The sequence below is a fragment of the Phalangium opilio genome, unplaced genomic scaffold (assembly GCF_054372755.1).
Source record: "Phalangium opilio isolate 3A_F unplaced genomic scaffold, DU_Popi_V2 ptg000209l_1, whole genome shotgun sequence".
Classification (NCBI taxonomy): Eukaryota; Metazoa; Arthropoda; class Arachnida; order Opiliones; family Phalangiidae; genus Phalangium; species Phalangium opilio.
Window position 1 is genome coordinate 20,954,621 of NW_028324217.1, and position 23,426 is coordinate 20,978,046.

The window sequence follows — 23,426 nt, forward strand, 5'->3', positions numbered from 1 at the left end:
ATGACGAAGTTAAAAGTAATTAAAGACGCAAATGACGATCCAGGACATTTAGCAAGTACTACATCAAAACCTGAAGAAACTTCCGACAATTTAAGTGGTAATGAAAGCTCCGAGGGGACTGATAACGGAAATGGAAATCGCTCGAAAGAAAAAACCTCAAACGTTTGGAAAAAAGTTTGGAACAATTCGAAAAACGTATCCAAAATTTAATATAGTTTATTTTAGCATCGTCTATGTGAATTTTATTACATTTAATATAAAATTAGTTCTGAAAATGGTGGTGTTACAACTGGGTATAGTGCACCAAGAGTCTTGTCTCTGAAAATGGTGGTGTTACAACTGGGTACAGTGCACCAAGAGTCTTCCGGCGCTTCCGTTAACACAATTTATAATGGAGAAATTTAATGTATTGTTACATACACAGATTCGGCCCATTCATTACACAAAACAATGAAATATGGTTACTGTACTACACATTTAAAATGTAAATCCATCTATTCATTCATGTGACTTCTACGTTTATGTACTATAAAATGACACTTCTGTCTGCATATATATAGTCCCACCGATCACTATTGAGGCGTTTTTCACCATTGTATCATCAAATTACTCAAACGATTACTAGCATATTCGCACTAATTAATTTCTGTGGGTTTTTCACCACTGTGAATAAATTGATGTCGGATCAAATGAACCTTCTGCGTGCTTGCATAGTCACAATGATTACATTTGAAGGGTTTTTCACCACTGTGAATGAGTTGATGTCTCTTCAAATGAGTCTTCCACGCACTTGCATAGTCACACTGATCACATTTGAAGGGTTTTTCACCACTGTGAATAAGTTTATGCTTGATCAATGAAATCTTCTGCGTACTTGCATAGTCACACCGATCACATTTGAAGGGTTTATCACCACTGTGAATGCGTTGATGTCTGATCAAATGAACCTTCTGCCTGGATCCATAGTCACACTGATCACATTTGAAGAGTTTTTTGCCGCTATGAATGCGTTGATGCGCGATCAAATTACCCTTCCACGCACTTGCAAAGTCACACTGATCACATTTGAAGGGTTTTTCACCACTGTGATTGCGTTGATGAGCGATCAAACTAATCTTCTGTGTACATTTATAGTCACAGAGAGTACATTTGAAGGGTTTTTCGCCGCTATGAACGTGTTGATGTCTGATCAAATTTCTCTTATACTTGTGTGCATAGTCACACTGATCACATTTGTGTTTTTCTTCGTTACCCTTTCTAACGTGACGTTGCAGATCCCTTTTATATTCAGTAGAACACTTTAACCGAAGTTTCTTCTTGAATTTACCTATAGAATATATATAAAAGAAATATAAAAACGACATAACTTATAATTTAGTATCAAAAATACAGTAACATTCAAGTGAACTTCACTAAATAGGTAATGCTGAGGCCTCTATGAAAACTCAGTGTTAAAGAAAAGAAACAGTGCTGATGAATAAAGGAGCATATCAACAAAAAGGGGATAAAGATTAACTTAAATGGCGAGGAGAAACTAGCTTGGCTCGAAACCATAGAGTGGTAACTTATCGAAAGGGTTAAACTGGTCCATAAGTTATCGCTTGCTTTATAACTAATGACCGTGAAATTTTAACTTGACCACCTTGTTTTTTATTAGCACGAGGGGAATTCGCGAAACATCCGCCGCTTTTCGTTCAAGGTTTGATGACACCTATGACTAATCACCTATTTAGATATCGCGCTCTCATAGACCGCACGAGGTTGACTACAACCCTTTAGACGAAAGTTATCACTTGAGATAACTCACTTAAAAAGTTAGAGAATTGCCCCCATTGTTTCTATTTTTTCTATGTAACGATGCTTTAATAGTGGTTAATAATAAAGCTCAGATGTTACGGATCCAGAATAGTATGTTCTTGCCAGTCTATAGAAGAACTCAATCAAACCAGTTTTAAAACTTCCCAATAGTGTTACCGATATAAACCAGGCTGCTCGGTCAAATTCGGAAAAAATAAACATAAACAAAGAAACAACTTTCGAAAACATATTTAGATTATAATTTGATCACTGAAACGGTCCTAAGACAATATACGGAATGCAAACGTATCCCAATGAAAGCATGATAAAATATACGCGACAATATGAACAAACAGTAAAATTCTGCCATTAAACCTCTATACGTGATACACCTACTAAGTACTGAAAACACAACAAGCCTGATTTCAACGGAAAAGTCAGGGTTAGCGACAATTTTCCTGTCTCTGTTGAAACCATCTAGTACCTGAGCTGAAGACCAAGTTAAAGTAATTAAAGACGCAAAAGACGATCCAGGACATTTAGCAAGTACTACATCAAAACCTGAAGAAACTTCCGACAATTTATGTGCTAATGAAAGCTCCGAGGGGACTGATAACGGAAATGGAAATCGCTCGAAAGAAAAAACCTCAAACGTTTGGAAAAGCGCTTGGCATCGTCTATGTGAATTTTATTACACTTAATATAAAATTAGTTCTGAAAATGGAGTTGTTACAACTGGGTATAGTGCACCAAGAGTCTTGTCTCTGAAAATGAGCGGCGCTTCCGTTAATACAATTTCTAATGGAGAAATTTAATGGATTGTTACATACACAATTCCCATTCATTACACAAAACAATGAAATATAGTTATTGTCCTACACACTTAAAACTTAATTCCATCTATTCATTCATGTGACTTCTACGTTATGTACTATCAAATGACACTTCCGTCTGCATATACATAGTCCCACTGATCACTATTGAGGCGTTTTTCAACATTGTATGATCAAATTACTCAAACGACTACTAGCATATTCGCACTAATTAAATTCTGTGGGGTTTTTCACCACTGTGAATAAATTGATGTCTTTTCAAAGCATTCTTCCACGTGCTTGCATAGTCACACTGATCACATTTGAAGGGTTTTTCACCACAGTGAAAGCGTTGATGATTGATCAAAGCATTCTTCCACGTACTTGCATAGTCACACTGATCACATACGAAGGGTTTTTCACCTCTGTGAATGCGTTAATGTTTGATCAAATTATTCTTCTGCGTGCTTGCATAGTCACACTGATCACATACGAAGGGTTTTTCACCTCTGTGAATGCGTTGATGTTTGATCAAATTATTCTTCTGCGTGCTTGCATAGTCACACTGATCACATACGAAGGGTTTTTCACCTCTGTGAATGCGTTGATGTTTGATCAAATTATTCTTCTGCGTGCTTACATAGTCACACTGATCACATTAGAAGGGTTTTTCTTCGTTACCCTTCTTAATGTGACGTTGTGGACCCCTTTTATATTCAGCAGAATATTTGATCCGAGTTGAACGTTTCTTCCTGAATTTCCCTACAGAAATTTATTAATGAAATATAAAAACGACACATACGTCATTTACAATATAGTATCAAAAATACAGTAACATTCAAGCGCACTACGAAAACTCATTTTTTTTTAACGTATGAGTAAACGACCTTATAAACAACAAGTTGGGAAACCAAAATAGACCTCTACGAGTCGAGACGTTGTTCTTAATTAAATATAATTTATATTGATTATTTTATCGTCAGTAATTTAGCTTTATATTAGTTTAGGCATTCTAAGAAACGTCAAACGGAGAGGTAAAAAGGGGATGAACATAAATTGAATTGCAAGAGAAACTTTGGCTCGAAAGGACGTATTTTGAAATTCAACGGATGTTCGGAGAATAAAATGCTAGCTGATTCTGCGTGCAGACAAGCTACCATTTTCTTTCGTTCTGGCACCCACTCTCTATTGTCACATCTAGTTTTCACTTTGTTTCCCTGCCTAGCAAAAGGCACCCTGAGTAAAACTCGATATTCTTCTTCTACTTCTGATATAACCTTGTCTTCGTAAAACTCACCGAATAATTTCCCTAGCCAGATTATTTAACTCAAAGCGAGATAAATGTAGAAGGGCAGCTATTCACTCTCAGATTAAAACTCATGCAAGAGGGGTTACTCGAAACGAAACCTTGTCGATATCTAGTTCGACAACTTCTGACAGAATACCATTTTTGTGATTTTCGAGACCGAGAGAGATGTCGATCGACAACTCCCATTCGAAGCTTACAGAGTAGGCACTCTGGTGTTGTTAAGTAAAAGTCGTACCTAATTGATACTCAATGCCTAACCGTCCCCCGAATAAATGTTGCAGAGACGTTAAAGAAATTGGTTTAATCTGTGGACATCTTGAAAAATGGCGGCTAGAAATGTGTAATTTGTAAATTCATTGATTTTCATCAAATTAATTTCTTGCGTGCTTCCAAAGGAACACTTATCTCATTTGAGGGGTTTCTCTGGTTCGCGTTTTAATGGGACGTTATAAATTTCATCCTAACTAAGGTTGATACTGAATTAATTTAGCCTGGATGAAGAAAAACCTTTCACGGTAGAATTAACGATGTACTCATCACATAAAGTTTGCAAAAAAAAGGCATTAAATACGTAGAATTGTGGAGACGCACTTGAAAAGAACAGAATGCCAAGTTGTACGAACAAGCAATGTCGAAGAAAAGTAAAGGCTTTGATCACGTGAATCAGCGTACGCTCCAATAATATAAGCAGTATAACTACACTAAAGTGCGCAACCACAACGATTGAATATAAACATCGCTTAGGGGCTTTCGACCCAAGATTAGTTTTCATCTAAATTTAAAGCGGAATTACGTCCAAAAGCAGGGAGGCCGTGTCTCCATCATTCGCGTTTTTAGGAGGGTGAAATAATACATTCGTTTTATATTACGAGCAGTCAAAGGAAATACGCGACTAGACTTTATTCCGAGAAGGCGGAAATAGTGGCTTAGAAATATGATATTTCAATCTAGGTACTCAAGACTATTAAAGAATGAAATGACTTACCTGCAATTTCCGAACGAGGCGATGAGGTTTTACCATCTGGATTCTTTGGAGCGACATCTTCTAATGTCTCCGAGCTGGACACCGAACTATTATGTTGACCTGCAATTGGAACTTCGGGCAAATCGCTTTCCATAGAGACGGGGTTCAATTCTGATAGTTCAATTGGGTTGCGTTCTACTTCAGGAACAAACACTGGCACACTCAATGAACTCGGATCGACAAACAATATATCACTTTGATTTTGTCTATCACTTTTCTTTGCATCTGTCACGGCGATTTCGGATTGGTTTTCATCAAGTTCGTTTTCTAGGACTCTTTCTAGTGAATCGACTTCGACATTTGCATCAAGAGAAAGATCCAAATGTTTTTCGGATTCAACATTCAACTCAGGAACACGAAATTCCTTCGATGGAGTTGTATTATCCTCAGTGTCCCCCTCTGTCGAGACACTTGGCGATTTACGATAAGGATCGTTAATGGTAATATTGTTTTCAAGAGGTTCTCGTGGCGAATCGCTTTCCGTGTTTGTGTCAGGAGTCATTTCGAATGGGTTTTCAACCTTAATTTTAGGTGAAGGCGCACTTTGAGGCAAACTGTCACTGTATTTCAGTTTAGGGACACATGGATTCGTAATTCGCTTTATAAACCCCATATTTTCAGTTTTTTTCAAGGTAGTTTCGGTGTCTGTATTGTCAACCTCAGAAACAGGTGATTCTTGACTAATATTTTCTTTACACAGGTTGCCTTGGACATTGACAGCTTGGACATTGTGCATCACAACTGGAAGGGATAACTCCAGGCCATTAATTTCCAAATCATTTTCAACGAGTTCAGTTTTCACGTATTCATCATTAGGAACTTGAAGTATTCCACTCTTCTCCTATTTTTTAAACAATTAACAATAACGCTCATTCTTAAAGTAATTCTCTTTCCAATCGACTATGAAAGTGAAGAATGTTGCATACCATCAGATCTTTGATTCTATTTTCCAACCCTTTAATGACCCTTTTAAGCCTTTCAATTTCGTCTATTTGTTTATTTATCGTTAATGATGTTTTCACTCTCTCTTTTGCCATTTTTGAAATTAAAACATTACAATAAACAAAAAGAGATTCCATTACAAAACAATCTTCGGAGTTTATTTGGCTAAACGTATTTTAAAGGGGCAAGCAAGAAAAGGGGAAGATAATGACACGCAAGAAGGGGATCAGCAACAATGGCCCTCGTCGGGTTTCTTTGTTAATAAAGAAACGAAGGACGTGTTACCAATCCCCTTAGCTTGTGCCAATCCTGATAGGTGTTTTAACCAATAACCTTAATTAATTAACCCACTCATAGAGTTTGGTTCTATTTTAAGGGACACCTGATTCGATAACTGATCCATTTAAATTTTCTCATATCTCTGTGCTTATTTTAACCTTGCTAAAAAACTCCTATGCTTTGAAAAATACCTTGGCTTCCAGTTTCCTAATTCGATCATCTCTAGCTTTCACTTCATTGATTAGATCATCTTTGCTCAAGTGATCATAGTTACATTCTTCCTCGTAGTCCATTTCCTAAAAACAAAGTTTCAATAACTTAACTCAGTTTGTCTTAAACGGGCAACATTCCAATAATTTCGCAAAATACCTCTTTAATTGCCACTCTTTGAAGATTTACTAAACTCATTTCGGAATTTTGAAAAGAGAGTTGGTGAGATTGTAAATCTTCCCTAAAATAAAATAATTTTTCAAACTGAAGGTAAATCAAAAACGGACAAGGAAAGTTTCCCCATACATTGTAGCTTTCGCTATAAAAAGCTAAGAAAAACATAGCAATGCTTAAATTGTGACACTTTTGTTCAAGACTAGGGATTTTCTCAAGCACATTTTCTGAATACAACTACAACTAGCTTCGTATAAATTATTTATTCTGCTAGCATTTTTAATTTTTAAACAGCAAGAAAGATCTATTTCTTTTCAGGGCATAATAGTTTCAATAGGTTTGGATCCGTTATGCCTTATTGACATGATCCAAGTAGCATTATATTCATCACTTACCAGTTTAAACGTTCGACCATAACACGACATTCTTTAACAAATTCCATCACTTTTTGTACAGTGTCCCTGTTAAGATAATATACGTAATATCAGAAGTAAATAGGGGGAAGTACGTTTCTCCAGCTTTAGCTAGTGTAAGGCGTCCCTTTATTGTAAAATCACGCTTTGCAGCCCAAAATTTGAATTCGTCCAATGAGAGTGAGGCAACTTATCCAGGGAAATTTTCTATCATGCGCCACCACTCGGTCATAAAGTTCACTATTCAGGCTAGTTGTGTTGTTAAGCTTAGGCAGAGGCTTAAGTTCATTTTAAAATTTTACGCATCTGATCATTCTGATTCTAATCACATCTAAATTAATATAACCAGTAAATATTTAGTTTTATTATTCTATTTTTTTATTTAGAAAACATTCAGTTATTATTAAAAATGTACTAAAACAGGATATCAGGCCGAATAAAATTTTGCGCTGTTACTAGGGCCAGGCAGTCGACTCCGTACTCCCGGTCCCGGTCCGTAGCTTGCCGGGCCGACTACAGAGCGAAGGTACGGAGCCGACTTGACTCAGGAGCAGAGGAAAAGAAAATAGTTTCGGGGAAATGTATTCATCCGCGAGTTCCCGCCAAAAACGCGGTTGCGGAAAGGCGCGAAAAATACCATAACTCGACGCCTCTCGAAACCCCCTTTGATACGTACTTCCCCCTATTTACTTCTGGTAATATTTTAATTTTTAATAATAATAATAAGTATGGCCATAAACAAAGATTTAGTGTTACCAAGGGCGTTTCCCTCAGTTTAATTCTTACCAGGCAAGGCTTATATTAACGTTGTTTTGGTTTCACCATAGACATTATAACACTATTGGGTTTCACAGTTACTCACACTGTTATGTTTTTGGGGTTAAAAAAGAGAAAAAGCTTCAACCTTTATTAAGAGTTTTTCTAGTATATAGATACTATTTTAATAATCAATAAAAATACATTAAAGCCTTTAAAGGAGGAGCCGTTACGTAACAAAGGAATTCACAACAAAGTACAAACGCCAAAAAAAGAGAACGTCTAGCAGACAGTTTTTTCCTAACCAATCAGTCTGGGAAATAAGGATATTTTTTAAACTAGTCCTTGGGAGTACAGGATAGTTGAGATAACGTCTGGACTCTGGTTACCCTTGAATTTTATTAGTGGTCAAGTGGATCACTGACCCCCCACCGATTTAATTTTAAAACTGGTCCAGGCAATTTTTAAACTGGTCATTCGCCATATGCCACCGCCTTATTTCCCACGCTGCTTGGGACCAGTGACCCCCCCCTAGTGTCCGAAATAATAAACTGGTCTCCGGACTGGCCCCCAGTCCCCCACCTTTGTTCTTAATTAATAAACTGGTCCTGAGGACCAGTAACCCTCACTTCTTGAATTTTAAAACTAGTCCAAGCAATTAATAAACGCTCCAAATTGAAATCGCTAAAGAAGGAGACACAATTAGTGAGGTTAACTAAGTGTCTTTCAACTTTTGGTTTCGATTTTTTGGGCCTTGGCCCCTCGTGTCTGCGATTTTTTGTGTATTCTTTTTCGCCGCGTGGAGGTTCGCCTCTCTAATCGCTAAGCCTTGGCATAATGCCGAAACTACCAAGAACTCCTACCAAGTCGATTCCGCCGATTGTTACCCCCACGAAGGCCGTCTCGTCCGCGGATTCCCCTACGGATCCGAGTTTTTCTCCGTCGTCTCTAGACCCCTCTAACTCTAGTGTTTCGTCGCGTCCATCGGATTCCGACCGTTTACACTTTACATTGTGTCAAACTTGCAAAAACTGGTCTTTCTCACCGTTACCCTCGGACGTGCCGCCCTGCTCTTATTGTGCCTTACGTACCTCGCTAACTCTATTACAGTCTGAGGTTTCTGCGCTCAAACTCTCTGTTGCTCAATACTGTGATAATACCGCTGGTAACTCTATTGACGTTTTAGCCTTAACAAGCTCTGTTAAAACTATCGATAATTCGCTCTCCTCCATCTCCTCTACTTTGGCCGATCAATCGGCTATAATCGAGCGTTCGGTCATTAGTGCCCTCGCACCTGACATCAAACGTCATGACGAGGCAATTTCCGCGTTAACTTCAAAAGTTGAAGGTCACCTTGCCAACCAGCCGGGTGACGGTTGCCCCAGTCCTAACCTAACTGATATAGCTGATCAGTTACACGAAGAAACCGCTTTAGCAAAAGCGCATGGATCAGAAAGTGAAGAACATTAAACCTTTCCAGCCTTTAGCAACGGTATTCGTGTAAAATGAGAAGCAAGGGGGGACACAAATGGGTGGTTGGTGAGCCTCGTTTTCAACTACCAATCGAATCAGAGATATATAAGGTCATCGTTAATGTCACGTGACAAGCGGAAAGTAGTTCGCGATGGTAGCGACTCCTGGCGATAGTGGGAAATACTATTGAGAAATCGGCTGCTTAACTAGGCTTAACGGACCGGTTGTTCTTTAGCGCTCTTTCGGTTCAATCGTCGTGCAATTTTCAAGTTTCGTTAAGTTGAATTTTGATATTGTTTCCGAGACTTTGTTTTTGCTTTTATTATTGAAATGCCTCGAAAGAAAACACCAGAACATTTAGCGCTTTTAGCGCAAAAGCCGGCAAAAGCTGAGCTTTTGCAGATTATCAACTTTTAGGCTCATTTCAATATCAGTTTCTCTAGAAACCCTAGCTTTGGCATCTAGAACTTTCCAGGCAAACCAATGGATTACCTTGGAAAGTTCTGATTTAAATTCTTCGTGGCACACAATAACTGGGTGAAGTTTATCATTTTGGAACAATATATTATGTACCCAGTTGTTCCAAGCGAACAAAAACGAGGAATACCCACATTGTTCTTTTTTATATTTTGATTTCAACAAATCATACTGGCTACACATTTCTTCGAATATTTCTTTTAAACTGTCATTGCTTTTCATGCATTCTATTGCACCTTTAAGTTTCCCGTCTTTATCAATCAGGAAAAAGTCATCCTTTTCGTAGCTTTCTAAAATGTTTGCTAAATTCAAATCTGACATTTTGACATCTGTGCCGATTCCCGACTACCTAAATGACTTGATTATATTAAGCCTTGGAATTAAACTATAGCAGACGACATGAAGATAAGGAAATAAGTGAACTATTTTTTCGAGCCAACTTACGCATGTACCTTGTGTAAAACTACGCGAAAGTAACTCTCCGCCGCGGCATAAGACCAACTCTTCCCGTCGCTCTGTAAGGGGGACGGAAATCTTGAATCGACTATGGGGGAACTCATTTTTCACGTTGCGGTTCAGGCTTCTCGTTCTTCACTTTCTGGTTATCTATGCGCTTTTGGCTTTAGTGCTGGACCGTCAATGCAATGTTCTCCTCTTCGGGCTTCCTGACGACGGGCCCGATGCCGATTCCGAGCGTATCCCCTCCTTTTTACAAGACTGTAACGTGAAATCCTACTCGCGTTTCTTCCGTCTCGGTCAAGTGTTGCCCCCTGCAGGTGCTCGCCCAAGGCCTGTTAAGGTTATTCTCCTTTCGCCCGGCCACAAGGGGTTGATTTACTCCCTCATACGTCAGCGTAAGGCTGCGGACCCTGGCTTCTCCGTTGAAGCTCGCCCTGATTATACGCCCAAACAGCGTTCCAAACATGCCGCGGCCAGAGCTGAACTTAAGCTGCGTTTAGACAAAGGCGAAACTGGCCTAGCGGTCCGAAACTGCAAAGTCGTTCGCCTTCCCCACCATCGAGCCCCGCTCGCCCCTCGACCTCAACCTCGTCCTCATCATGAGTCTCCCGGATCCCGCACTTCTAATTCCCAGAATACCTCGCCGATGCTTCCCATGGCGCCGCACCCCTTTTTAGTGGCGCATTATGCCCCGCTTTCAAGCCCGAATGCTCATGCGGTCGGTGTCCCACAACTGCGCGCCCCTACTGATTTTCACCAGTACCCTCCTCCTGTAGGATGGAATCCCTATGTTCCTCCTCGTTTCGGTTTCCAGCATCCTCTTCCGGCATTTCGGGGCTTACCGGGCGTGTAAACGTACATCCCTCCACCCCCGCGCCTCGCCGTTTCGTCCAAGCCCGTCCCTCTATTTACAATGCCTTCGAGCCTTAGCCCCTTGTTGTGTTTCGTAGATTAATCTGCACAATCTAGTTCTGACTTAAGAGTTACTTTATTCGTTAAGTTACGAGTCGTTATTACATAGTTAAAAGCGTTCATCCGAGTGCCGTAATCATAGTCGGGTTGCCTTATATACAGTTCTAGTTAGGGCAAAGTTCACATGTTAATCTATACAGTTCAAATCAGTTCAGTTCCGAATATACAACATCTTTCTCCCAGCATTTTTTTTTTTATATACACACAAGAATCTAGTTTCACAAATTAAGTTTCTGAATCGTTTTGACTTGACGTCCAAATCGAGTTCTGACGACTTGGCCCTGATTGAGATTGGAGGACTGGAATCTACTTCGCTTGTCTGGACTGCTTTTGTGTTTGGTTGCAGCTGGAGGGAAGGCGGGTGGCAGCGCAATAGATACCGGAACAATAGATGACAATGGGCCTGATGCTGGAACAGTGGTCGGCGTCAATGGTAGGGCTGGAACATTGATCGGCGTCGAAGGTAGGGCTGGAACATTGATCGGCGGCGATGGTATGGCTGGAACATTGATCGGCGGCGATGGTATGGCTGGAACATTGATCGGCGGCGATGGTATGGCTGGAACATTGGTCGGCGGCGATGGTACGGCTGGAACAGTAGTCGGCGGCGATGGTACGGCTGGAACAGTAGTCGGCGGCGATGGTACGGCTGGAACAGTAGTCGGCGGCGATGGTACGGCTGGAACAGTAGTCGGCGGCGATGGTACGGCTGGAACAGTAGTCGGCGGCGATGGTACGGCTGGAACAGTAGTCGGCGGCGATGGTACGGCTGGAACAGTAGTCGCATACGTTTTATCGGCGTTTGAAGGCATCGAAATTAAATGATAGCGATTTCTCCGTACCACCCCTAAAGGGGTAGCGACCCAGTAGGATCTAGGTTCCCGTGACGTACTCTTAATAACCCCTTCGGTCCTCAAGTCGGTTATCCAGACCTTGTCTCGATCTTGAAATGTCGGCAATGTTCTGGCGCGATGACGTCGATCGTAATTTTCCTTTTGCTTCTGTCGATAATGATCTTCGCGTTGTTTAACCAAAGCTTTTGGAGGAATGCACGGTCGTAATTGGGCTTCTGGAATGAGTACAGTGGTCCTGAGTTTCCGTCCCATAAGTAGTTCTGCGGGCGAATACCCGTTTAACAGTGGAGTAGAACGATAGGACAATAGCGCTAATGCAGGATCTTCGTTCTTCTTTAGTAGTCGCTTTGCAATTTTAACGGCCGCCTCCGCGCATCCGTTGCTCTGGGCGAATCTGGGACTTGACGTAACGTGACTAAAGCCATAGGACTTGGCAAACTGTTGGAATTCGGACCGAAACTGAGGACCATTATCGCTTCTGACTATCTCCGGTATCCCATGAGTGGCAAAGATATTTTTCATATTGGCAATGGTAGTTTTGGCCGTGAGGTCTCTCAGCACGCGTATCTCGAAAAATCTTGAGTATGCATCAGTCACGAGGAGATATCATTTGCCTTGGTGGAAAAATAAATCCGAAGCGAGGTTTTTCCATGGCCGATCAGGGAACTCGCATGGAATCAGCGGCTCATGCATGTTACTAGCTTCTTTGATGCACGTAGTGCAGTTCTGGAGTTTTTCCTCGATGTCCCTAGATATTCCAGGCCACCATACTGCTGACCGGGCCCGAGCTCTACACTTGGCAATCCCTTGATGGCCATGATGTATCCTTTCTAACGTGTCCGGCCGTAGGATTTCTGGGATGATGATTCTCGGTCCTTTCATGAGAATGCCATGTTGACTAGTGATGTCATCGCGATGTGGATAGTATTTAAGGAGGCCACGGTCCATGTTAGTCGCCGATTTTGGCCACCCTTTTTCGACCAGAGAACGAAGTTGCTGGCAAGTGTTGTCGTTTGCTTGAGCCTCCCATAGCTCTGCCAAGCGGATATCGGATATTGGCATGCTTGACGTTATCAGCTGTACATGGGCTGCGGCATCCATTTCCAACTCGTTTGTGTCGAATTCAGGTAGAGGTCCTCGAGATAGTGTATCGGCCACGATGAGTTGTTTACCTGGAACGTACTGAACAATGTAATCGTAGCGCATTAGGCGAATGCGAAAGCGCTGTAGACGAGGAGACAACTCATCGAGAGGTTTGGTTTGCATTATCGTGACCAATGGTTTATGGTCGGTCTCAATGGAGATTTTAATCCCTACTACGTAATCTTCGAAACGTTGACATGCCCATGTCATAGCCAGTGCTTCCTTTTCAATCTGGGCGTATTTCTGTTCTGCAGCGCTTAGTGTTCTAGATCCATATGCAACGACTCTTAGACTGCCATCCTGCTGTTGTTGTTGTAGGACGGCACCAATTCCAAAAGATGAGGCATTTGCAGATAAGATGGTCTTTTTCATGGGATCGTACGGGGCAAGAATTGGCATCGTGGATAGGATGGTTTTTATCACCGAAAAGGCTGTCTGATGAGAGGAAGACCATATCCATTGATTCTTGTTACTCAGCAGTGCGTTCAATGGGCGTATGCCATCTGACATACGGGGAATGAACTTCCCCAGGTAGTTCGTCATTCCAAGGAATCTTCGGAGTTCCGGTACGTTTTGAGGTTGTTTGAAATTCGTGATGGCCCTGACTTTATCCGGATCAGGACTAATACCGGTTTTGTCGATCATGTGTCCCACGAACTTAATCCGTGTCACGGCAAATTCGCATTTGTTATTGTTCAATGAGACCCCTGCCTCCTGTAGAAGGCGCAGCGTCTGCCGTAAGGAGCGGTTGTGGTCCTCGTGGGTTTTTCCAAACGCCAGGACATCGTCCTGCAGGTTGACGGTACCCGGTATTCCTTCGAGGATGGCGTAGATCTGACGTTGAAAATGTTCCGACGCGGAACTCAGTCCAAACGGAAGACGATTAAAGTAGTATCTCCCGAATGGTGTGATGAATGTCGTTAGAATTGCAGATTGGCGATCCAAGGGTACTTGCCAGTATCCGCAGTTCGCATCCAGTTTAGAAAATACCGTAGCACCTGCGATTTGGCCAAGTATGTAATCCACGGCGTGCAGTTGAAAACGTTCGCGGCGGATGAATTTATTCAGGTTGGTGAAGTCCACGCAAATGCGGATAGCGGGTTCTTTAACGGAGGAGTCGTTGTCGGCAGTTGCTTTCGATCCATCGGCTCCAGGTGGCGTCTTTTTCCTTACAATGACCATAGGCGCACACCAATCTGTTGGTCCTTCCACCTTTGATATAACGCCACGCTTGATCATGTGATCCAACTCTGTCTTTACTTGTCTCATAAGAGGAATTGGAATCCGTCGTGGGGTCGTTAACGCATATGGAACAGCATCTTGGGTCAAGCTGATGGTATATTCGGTTTTCATTTTACCCAAACCATTGAAGAGTGCAGGAAATTCTTTAAGTGGATTGACGGGTGAGCTATCCGTAGGTAATTCTGACGAGACGGCTTCAAGTACCTTGATCACGGATAGGGCCTGACTATCCGTTAGACCCAATAGGGGCGTCTGTAGATTTTCGATGACGTACAGATAGGTTTCGACTTTTGTGTGCTTGTAGGCAAGCGTGACCTTCAGTCTGCCGGGTACCTTTAACTGGATTCTTCCTGGGCCGAAGAGACGTCGGTCGGACGGAAGCAGAGGTAGGTGCGTCATGTTAGCTTCATACGATTGCAGGGAAATGGCGCTGACATCCGCACCGGTGTCGATTTTAAAGACAACTGGTAATCGGTTGACACGAAGTTCTAGCATCCATTTGCGAGGAGAGACCGTTGGTGCTAGGTGTGACGTGGTCGAATTCAGATAAGCATCGTGTCCTGAATCTGCCAGCGAGCTCGTGATAGATCCCAAAAACAGTGTATCTCCGGCTTCGATTTCGCCTTCCTGGTAAGTAGGGGAGCTCCGGCATACTGAAGCGAAATGTCCAGATTTTTCGCATTTAAAACATGTGGCGTTCATGGCCGGGCATTTTTCTCGCTGATGGGGGCGTCTACTACCACAAGAATGACATCTATTCGGACTGGGATGAAAAGCGCTAAAAACCCCATGCTTGGTGAAGTCTGATCTCCTTTGACGACCTCGGCTACGGTACTGGGCTGGTTTCCGGGACTGATTGGCCACGTAGTCTAATTGATGTGTTTGCGGGGCAGTGTCTCCTAGTTCCATTTGCTCCCGTTGGCGGTCTTCGGCACTGCGTACTCTCTGAATGGCTTGTTCGAGTGTAAGTTTCTCGTCGTCTTGTAGACGCTCGGATAAAGACTTGTTTCGAATGCCGACCACTATGCGGTCGCGGATGAGTTCCTCCTTGAGAGCGCCGTATTGACACTGTTCAGCGGCTGCGTATACTGCAGTGATGAATTCATCGGCTTGTTCGCCTTCCTTCTGGGTACGTGTATTAAACTTGGCTCGTTCATAAATTACGTTACGACGTATGATGAAATGGTTCTCGAATTTGGCTAAGACTGTACCATAGTTCTTCTCGTCGGCAGCCGAAAGTCCAAAGGAATGAAAAATATCATCAGCTTTATCACCCATAATATAGATAAGTGCATTGACTTGCTCGTCTTCATCTTTAGAGCTTAGGCCAGAGGCTTTACGAAAGCGTTCAAACCGCCTCTTCCAAGAAGGCCATTCGTTGGGACATCCAAATGAAAAAGACTCCGGCGGAGTGACTTGAAACGAGGTTGTCGTAGGTAAGTTGTGCGGCGCAGCCATGGCGTCCCAATTGCAACAAAAATGTTCTAAGCCTCGGCGTAGAGTGTTGTGTTTTCTATTTAACATGAAAACACATTTAGTTATAAAATAAATGTAACTTTATTCGTCAACGTGACTGCGTCTTAAATCATACAACATGCTAGGTAGAGAGCCCGAACTAGTCTGAAGAGTACCAATGTTCGTCTGCTTATATATACAATTAGTGGTTGAGGCAGGGCTGATCATAAGCTACCAACACATCCCCCTTTCTTAGTTCAATTTCAGACACGTTATACAACTGGTAAAATTACTAACAGTATTAATTTAACAATTAATCATTCCAAACAATTTCTAACAATCTTGTGTTATAAATTAAGTTTGACGACTCTCTTCAGTTTTCTACCGTATCTTGTGTGAGTTGTTAAGAGCTGGTCGCGTGTCTTCTGTCCTGGAGATTCAGTTGATGGCTGAACGTTGTCGGGTTGCGAAGGCGGCATGTCTTCACCGTCGTCGCGCGGCTGTGCGTTAGGTATGTCGACAGTCTGGTTTGTTGGATGTTCGAGCTGGCTACTGGGTTCATTAGTCGGTACTTGTTCCGGATCTAGCATCGTTCTAGGGGCTAGGGTGATTCTTCGCTCTGGAGAGTCTGGCATCATACTGGAGGCTATGGTGTTTCTTTGTTTCGGTGACGCTTGCGTTGGAATTAAATGAAATCTGTTCCTCCTGATAGTGCCGTTGGGCGTCTTAACTAGATATGACCTATTGTATGTTAGTTTTTCTTCGATGGTTCCGTGTGTCCGTAGGTCAGTCACCCACACTCTCGCTCCTTGTGATAAGGGAGAAAGAGTTTTGGCTCGGTGGCGAACGTCGTACTGGTCTTTCTGCTTTCTTTTTCGTTGTTCTTCTCGACTGCGTACGACCTTTGGTGGCGGAATCCGTGGCAGTAATTCCTTTTCGGTAATTGGTAGGGTCGAGCGTAGTTTTCTACTCATCAGGAGTTCGGCAGGGCTGTAGCCATTGGCTAGAGGCGTAGAACGATACGATAAAAGGGCCATGTTCATGTCCTCGCTCTTTTTCATGCATCGTTTTACTATTTTGACAGCAGCCTCGACGAAGCCGTTACTCTGTGGGAAGTTCGGACTGGAGGTAACGTGCTTGAACCCGTATTCCATTGCAAATCTTCGAAACGCTGATGTCATATTGTTCTGGAACTGTGGTCCGTTGTCGCTACGAACTTCTTCTGGGATGCCATGAATAGAAAAGATGGATTTGACGTGATCGATTACTGACGTTGATGTTAAGCTGGTTAGTTTTCTGATTTCGACAAATCTCGAGTATAAGTCGGTTACCAGTAGGTACCACTGTTTGTTTAAGTGGAATAAATCCATCGCGATCGTTTTCCATGGGCGACTCGGGAATTCACTTGGTTGAAGGGGTTCATGATGGTTAGTCGACTCTTGTATGCATACGTCGCAACTCCTAACCGTAGCTTCAATTTCCCGTGACATTCCGGGCCACCAAACTGAAGACTTGGCTCTTGCTCGGCATTTATTAATTCCTTGATGTCCTTCATGTATTTTCTCTAGAATGTCTGGTCGCATAGAGGATGGTATTACGATCCTGGATCCTTTCATGATTAGACCATTTTGTATCGTAATCTCGTCGCGGTACTGATAGAACTTGGCTATTTCTTGTTTTAGTGCTTTTCGTCTTGGCCATGATGTTCGGCAGAATTGATGTAATTGTCTGCAAGTGGCGTCTTCATTTTGCGATTTCCAGACTTCTGCTAATCGTTCGTCGGATATCGGCAGAGTTGATGTGACGAGTTGAATGTGAGCCGTGATTTCTTCGTCCATTTCTGAGGAGCCTATTTCAGGTAGTGGGCTTCGTGACAGAGTGTCGGCGATAATCAAGTCCTTTCCAGGTGTATAGTAGACGATGTAATCATACCGCATGAGACGAATGCGAAGTCGTTGTAGACGCGGTGACAGGTCGTCTAATGATTTTGTCTGCATGATCGCTACCAACGGCTTGTGATCTGTCTCGATCAGAATTCGGATGCCTAGAACATAGTCCTCGAAACGCTCACAGGCCCATGTCATCGCCAACGCTTCTTTTTCAATTTGGGCATATCGGGTCTCGGCCGGGCTGAGAGTTCTTGAGGCATAGGCTACGACCTTCTGTTCGTTCTCGTGTTCCTGTCGTAGGACGGCTCCGATACCATATGAGGATGCATCGGCGGAGACGGTCGTTTTCTTCTTCGGATCGTATAACGCCAGTATAGGTTTGGATGAAAGGATGTTCTTGATATCTTCGAAGGCTTTACGCTGGGGTACCTCCCATACCCACTGGTTCTTCGTGCTTAACAGTCCGTTCAGGGGGGCGGGCGATGTCCGCCATATTTGGGATGAATTTACCGAGGTAATTGGCAAGCCCGAGGAATCTTTTCAACTCCGTGGCGTCCGATGGAGTCTTGATGTTGGTGACGGCTTTTAATTTTTCTTCGTCTGGATGTATTCCGGATTGGTTAATGACGTGTCCAACGAATTTTATGCTTGCAACGGAGAATACGCATTTCTTTTTATTCAGCGTTATGCCTGCTTCTTGAAGTCGGGTTAGTACTGAGCGAAGGTTCGCGTCGTGTTCTTCTTGCGTTGACCCGAATATCAGTACATCGTCTTGTAAATTGACTTTTCCAGGGATTCCTTCCAGGGTGGTGCTGATAAGGCGCTGGCAGTGTTCCGCAGCGGAGCTCAGGCCACATCGGCTTGTTCGCCTTCCTTCTGGGTACGTGTATTAAACTTGGCTCGTTCATAAATTACGTTACGACGTATGATGAAATGGTTCTCGAATTTGGCTAAGACTGTACCATAGTTCTTCTCGTCGGCAGCCGAAAGTCCAAAGGAATGAAAAATATCATCAGCTTTATCACCCATAATATAGATAAGTGCATTGACTTGCTCGTCTTCATCTTTAGAGCTTAGGCCAGAGGCTTTACGAAAGCGTTCAAACCGCCTCTTCCAAGAAGGCCATTCGTTGGGACATCCAAATGAAAAAGACTCCGGCGGAGTGACTTGAAACGAGGTTGTCGTAGGTAAGTTGTGCGGCGCAGCCATGGCGTCCCAATTGCAACAAAAATGTTCTAAGCCTCGGCGTAGAGAACAGCAAACCAGTATCCGTATAACTATCCCACTTCTGACACCATGTTGTGTTTCGTAGATTAATCTGCACAATCTAGTTCTGACTTAAGAGTTACTTTATTCGTTAAGTTACGAGTCGTTATTACATAGTTAAAAGCGTTCATCCGAGTGCCGTAATCATAGTCGGGTTGCCTTATATACAGTTCTAGTTAGGGCAAAGTTCACATGTTAATCTATACAGTTCAAATCAGTTCAGTTCCGAATATACAACACCCCTGATCGCGTTGTTGTCCCCTCACTTCCCCCTACCGCTCCCCATCCCAACCTGGGCCTCACCTCGGCCTTACTCACCAACGTCCGCAGTCTCAATACTCGTTACAAGCTCTCCGAACTTGCACTGTTAGTATCGCAACATGGCCTATCCATGGTCGCTGTTACTGAGACTTGGTGGTCCCCAGATGTCCTTGACAGTGAGTATCCCCTTTCGGGTCTAACTCTTTACCGTCAGGATCGTGTTTCAAGTGCTTACGGTGGTGTCGCGCTCTATTTACTCTCGTCCCTCACGGCATGTAAGATTCTGTTCCAAGACATTGGCTTAGATAACTTTACTCCTCATTTGGAGGGCTTAGATATTTTGCTTGTCCTAGTGACACAGCCCAACTTCTCGGTTTTAGTTAGTCTTGTGTACCGCTCTAATAATGTGATGTATAACAACCATGAACTGCTGCTCAAGTTCCTTACTGTGATAGTCAAGTATTGTGATACGAAAAACTATTTGTTCCTACTACTTGGTGACTTTAACTACCCTAATATTGATTGGTCTACCTCTACGCCATCAGCAGGTGCTTGCCGATTCACAAAGCAATTCTGTGATATCACAAAGACTACCTCATTGACTCAGATTGTTAACTTTGCCACTCGTGATGGCGGGACGTTCTGTACTGATAATGTACTTGATCTCATTTTTAGTTCCGATATGTACTTAGTTCATACGCCTACTTTGTTACCCCCCGTAGGAAAGAGTGTTTTAAATTACGGTATTCAGGCCTTTGTCCCACTCACTAAACCACGTGTAACCGTCTCGGTAGCTCAGCGCACCCACTTAAGTCGCTCTTTCAAAGCCAAGGCCTGGCTTCGTTTACGTAATGCAAGGAAACCTGCAGCCTCCTCATCCACATTGGTTAAACTTCGTGGCGACTATTGTGCGGCTCGTAACGCGCACACTACACATTATCGCAATGAACGGCGTCGTTACGAGAACTCACTTGTACGGATTATTCACAAAAACCCTAAGTCCTTCTACTCCCAGATAAATAGCTTCCGCAAATGTCACTTCAAACTCCTCCAACTAACTTACCCCGACGGTTCTCGCACAACCACATTTCCCGAAGCTGCTACCGTTCTTAACGACTATTTTGCCTCTACAGTTCAGTCCTCAGCCATCCCTAGCATGCTAGTCCCCCCTATACCTATTGCCCCTCCTCAAACCCTCGACTCTTTCGTGTGCGACCCTTGCGACATTACGAGACTCCTCTCCAAATTGAATTTTTGCAAGTCCCCGGGTTCCGACGGTATCCATTCAAACCTTTTGCGGCAACTCGTGTCCACATTGTCCCTTCCCGTTTATCTCCTTATTACGAATTCTTTTTACACGAGTCGAGTTCCAACGGTATGGAAAGAAGCCAATTTGACCCCCATACACAAAAAGGGCTCCAGAACAGACCCATCCAATTATCGCCCCATTAGTTCCCTTAACCAAGTCTCTAAATTATGTGAACAATTGGTCCATGAGCAGTTAAAATCCTTCCTCGATCGTACCTCCTTCTTCACCCCGGCCCAGCATGGTTTCCTCCCCCGCCGTTCTTGCCTTACAAACTTACTGTGTGCCACTAATGACTGGACCCAATGGTTAGATGATGGTTCCTCCGTCGATATATTATATTTGGACTTTAGTAAGGCGTTTGACTCGATTCCCCACGCAGCCCTCCTCTCAGCGCTACGTACTGCCGGTATTACTGGTCTCGCGCACGCGTGGCTCGCGAACTACCTCACTGCCCGATCTCAACGCGTTGTACTTCAAGGTCATGCGTCCGCCTGGGCACGAATCGATAAGGGGGTTCCCCAGGGCTCTAACCTCGGTCCTCTTCTTTTTAATGTCTTGATTAACTCCATGCCATCAGCGGTTACTAACTCAACCATCATTTTATTTGCTGACGACGCTAAACTTTACCGCCCCATCCGCGCCTCGGTTGATTGCCTTGCCCTTCAACACGACCTTGATGCTGTCGTTGCATGGGGTTTAGCCCATGGCCTCACCTTTAACGTCGCGAAGTGTGCCATTTTACATCTCGGCCGGCGTAATCCGCTATCCAATTACACCATCAACGGACACTGCATCCCCACCACTAATTGTGAAAGAGACCTCGGGGTCCTTATCGATCCCCTACTCAAAACTACTGCACACTCTAACAAAGTTGCCAAGCGACTCCGAAGCCTGACTGGTCTAATTCGCCGCAATTTATATTTTCGGTCTCCCAAATTGGTCGCAACCCTATATAACTCCCTCGCGCTCCCCATAATTGATTATTGTTCCCCCATTTGGATGCCTCAAACCTCCACTGATCTACAGGTCTTACAGAAAGCTCAAAACGCCTTCACCAAACTCACTAGTAATGCATGTAAAAAGCCAGCCCCTACCCGCCTGTCCCTTCTCGCCATTGACCCTGTCTCCACACGACACCGTATTAATAATCTCTGTTTAGTTCACGATTTCTTCCACCTTAAACTTGATTTGGATTTCTCTGTCTTTTTCACCCGCCATTCCGATTCGCGTACCCGAGGCCACTCCAAAAAGTTAGCTAAGCCTAGAGCCCGCACTTCCTTCCGCCAATCTCATTTTACATGCACAGTCATAAACGATTGGAATTCTTTGCCTGAAGACATTGTTACCCTAACCAATAAAGCCACTTTCAGGCGCAAACTCTCGAACCATTTTCGCTCTATCCTCGACTAGTTAAATTTTTATTATTTTTTTTTTTGAATTTTTTCTTTTTTTATTTTGTTCTGATTATTCCCCCATGCTAATGTTTATTCTACTCCCTGAAGTTCCTATAATTTTTAAACTGTTAGTCAACTTAATCTAATTTTAAGACTGTTAGTCAACTTAATCTAATTTTTTTTAAACTGTTAGTCAACTTAATCTAATTTTTAAACTGTTTGTCAACTTAATCTACTTTTTTATGCTGTTAGTCAACTTAATCTTACTCATTATACTACACTGTTTCTTAGCCCTGTATTCAATAGTTACTCTGTTTTTCACACCTCTCTTTGTATCCGATGTTCGTACACAAGCCACTCTGCTGGCTTCACGAACAGTGTTCCATAAAATAAATAAATAAATAAATATCATGTCGAGAAAATATCGGCGATTCTGCCAGACTTGGACCGCAAAAACTATCTATAACAATTTTCAAAAGCAAACTAAATATTTTTGTAAAAGTAGGTATTTTGCGATGAAATCAATTCATATGTCTTCACTCACAAATCACTCGTTCTAATAGAAAAATAATTACAATACAGAGCTAATTAAAATACAGGTTTTGCGCGGAAAAAACCTAAAATCTCCCCCCCCCCACGGTGAATTTCCTTGAAATTTAGCATAAAGATACTAATTGAGCTCCACTTTCGAATTATCCCGGTCTCGTTAATTGCAACTCGGTAATTCTAATTCTAAACATGTTTTTTAAGGTACAAAAAAGCTTTCATTGTTTAGTTTATAAACGTATGATAAAATAAACTTGACAATATGAACAAACAGTAATATTCAGCCATTAAACCTCTACTAAGTACTAAAAAAAGAGGGCATGAATTCAACGGTAACGTTAGCGACAATTTTCCTGTATCTTTGTAGACAATAAACACTAAATAGACTTGGAGACCACCTCTATGAAATATCTTCGTGATATTGTTTAAATTTTTTTACAACTTTCAAATTCAGTGTAACAATACTTAAATAGTGGTTAATCATAAAACTAAAATGTTACTGGCCCAGAATAGGACGTTCTTAACAGGCTTAAAGGCTACGGGTTCACTGCATTACCAGTCTATAGAAGAACTCAATCAAACCAGGCAGCCAATATATTTAGATTAAAATTTCATCACTGAAACGGTACTAAGACATTATACAGAATGCAAACTTATCCTAATAAACGTATGATAAAATATACGTGACAATATGAACAAACAGTAATATTCAGCCATTAAACCTCTATACGTGATACACCTACTAAGTACTGAAAAAGCAAGAGCATGAATGCAATGGTAAATTTAGGATTAGCGACAATTTTCCTGTCTCTCTTGTTTCTTTTGAAACCATCTACTACCAGAGCTGATGATGAAGTTAAAGTAATTAAAGACGCAAATGACGATCCAGGACCTTTAGCAAGTACTACGCCAAAACCTGAAGAAACTTCAGACAGTGGTAATGAAAGTTCCGAGGAGTCTGGTGGCAAAA

The 23,426-nt window shown here is 42.5% G+C and overlaps 3 protein-coding genes across 3 annotated transcripts; 1 reads left to right on the top strand and 2 right to left on the bottom strand.

Moving 5' to 3' along the window:
* Positions 1-216: 216 nt before the first annotated feature.
* On the bottom strand, positions 217-6,989 carry LOC149621222 (uncharacterized). The gene is made up of 7 exons (XM_089854729.1): positions 6,943-6,989; positions 6,533-6,614; positions 6,355-6,459; positions 4,904-5,783; positions 914-1,327; positions 288-370; positions 217-231 (listed from the first exon to the last, which is right to left on the bottom strand). The coding sequence occupies exons 1-7, from the start codon at positions 6,987-6,989 to the stop codon at positions 217-219; spliced, it is 1,626 nt and encodes a 541-aa protein (XP_089710855.1).
* A 181-nt stretch (positions 6,990-7,170) lies between these two features.
* On the bottom strand, positions 7,171-12,473 carry LOC149621223 (uncharacterized). The gene has a single exon (XM_089853867.1). The coding sequence runs from the start codon at positions 12,471-12,473 to the stop codon at positions 11,316-11,318; it is 1,158 nt and encodes a 385-aa protein (XP_089709993.1). The 3' UTR covers positions 7,171-11,315.
* A 6,864-nt stretch (positions 12,474-19,337) lies between these two features.
* Positions 19,338-21,926, top strand: LOC149621224 (uncharacterized). Its single transcript, XM_089853968.1, has one exon. It carries the CDS (start codon positions 19,338-19,340, stop codon positions 21,924-21,926), a length of 2,589 nt encoding a protein of 862 aa, XP_089710094.1.
* The last annotated feature ends 1,500 nt before the right edge of the window (positions 21,927-23,426 follow it).

Coding starts and splice junctions, on each gene's coding strand:
- LOC149621222 (XM_089854729.1), bottom strand. CDS start 6,989: ATGGAATTTGTTAAAGAATGTCGTGTTATGGTCGAACGTTTAAACTG. Junction 5,784..6,354: donor TTAGGAAACTGGAAGCCAAG/GTATTTTTCAAA, acceptor TTTAAAAAATAG/GAGAAGAGTGGAATACTTCA. Junction 371..913: donor ACATCAACGCATTCACAGTG/GTGATAAACCCT, acceptor TGTTAACGGAAG/CGCCGGAAGACTCTTGGTGC.
- LOC149621223 (XM_089853867.1), bottom strand. CDS start 12,473: ATGAAAAATATCTTTGCCACTCATGGGATACCGGAGATAGTCAGAAGC.
- LOC149621224 (XM_089853968.1), top strand. CDS start 19,338: ATGGTCGCTGTTACTGAGACTTGGTGGTCCCCAGATGTCCTTGACAGT.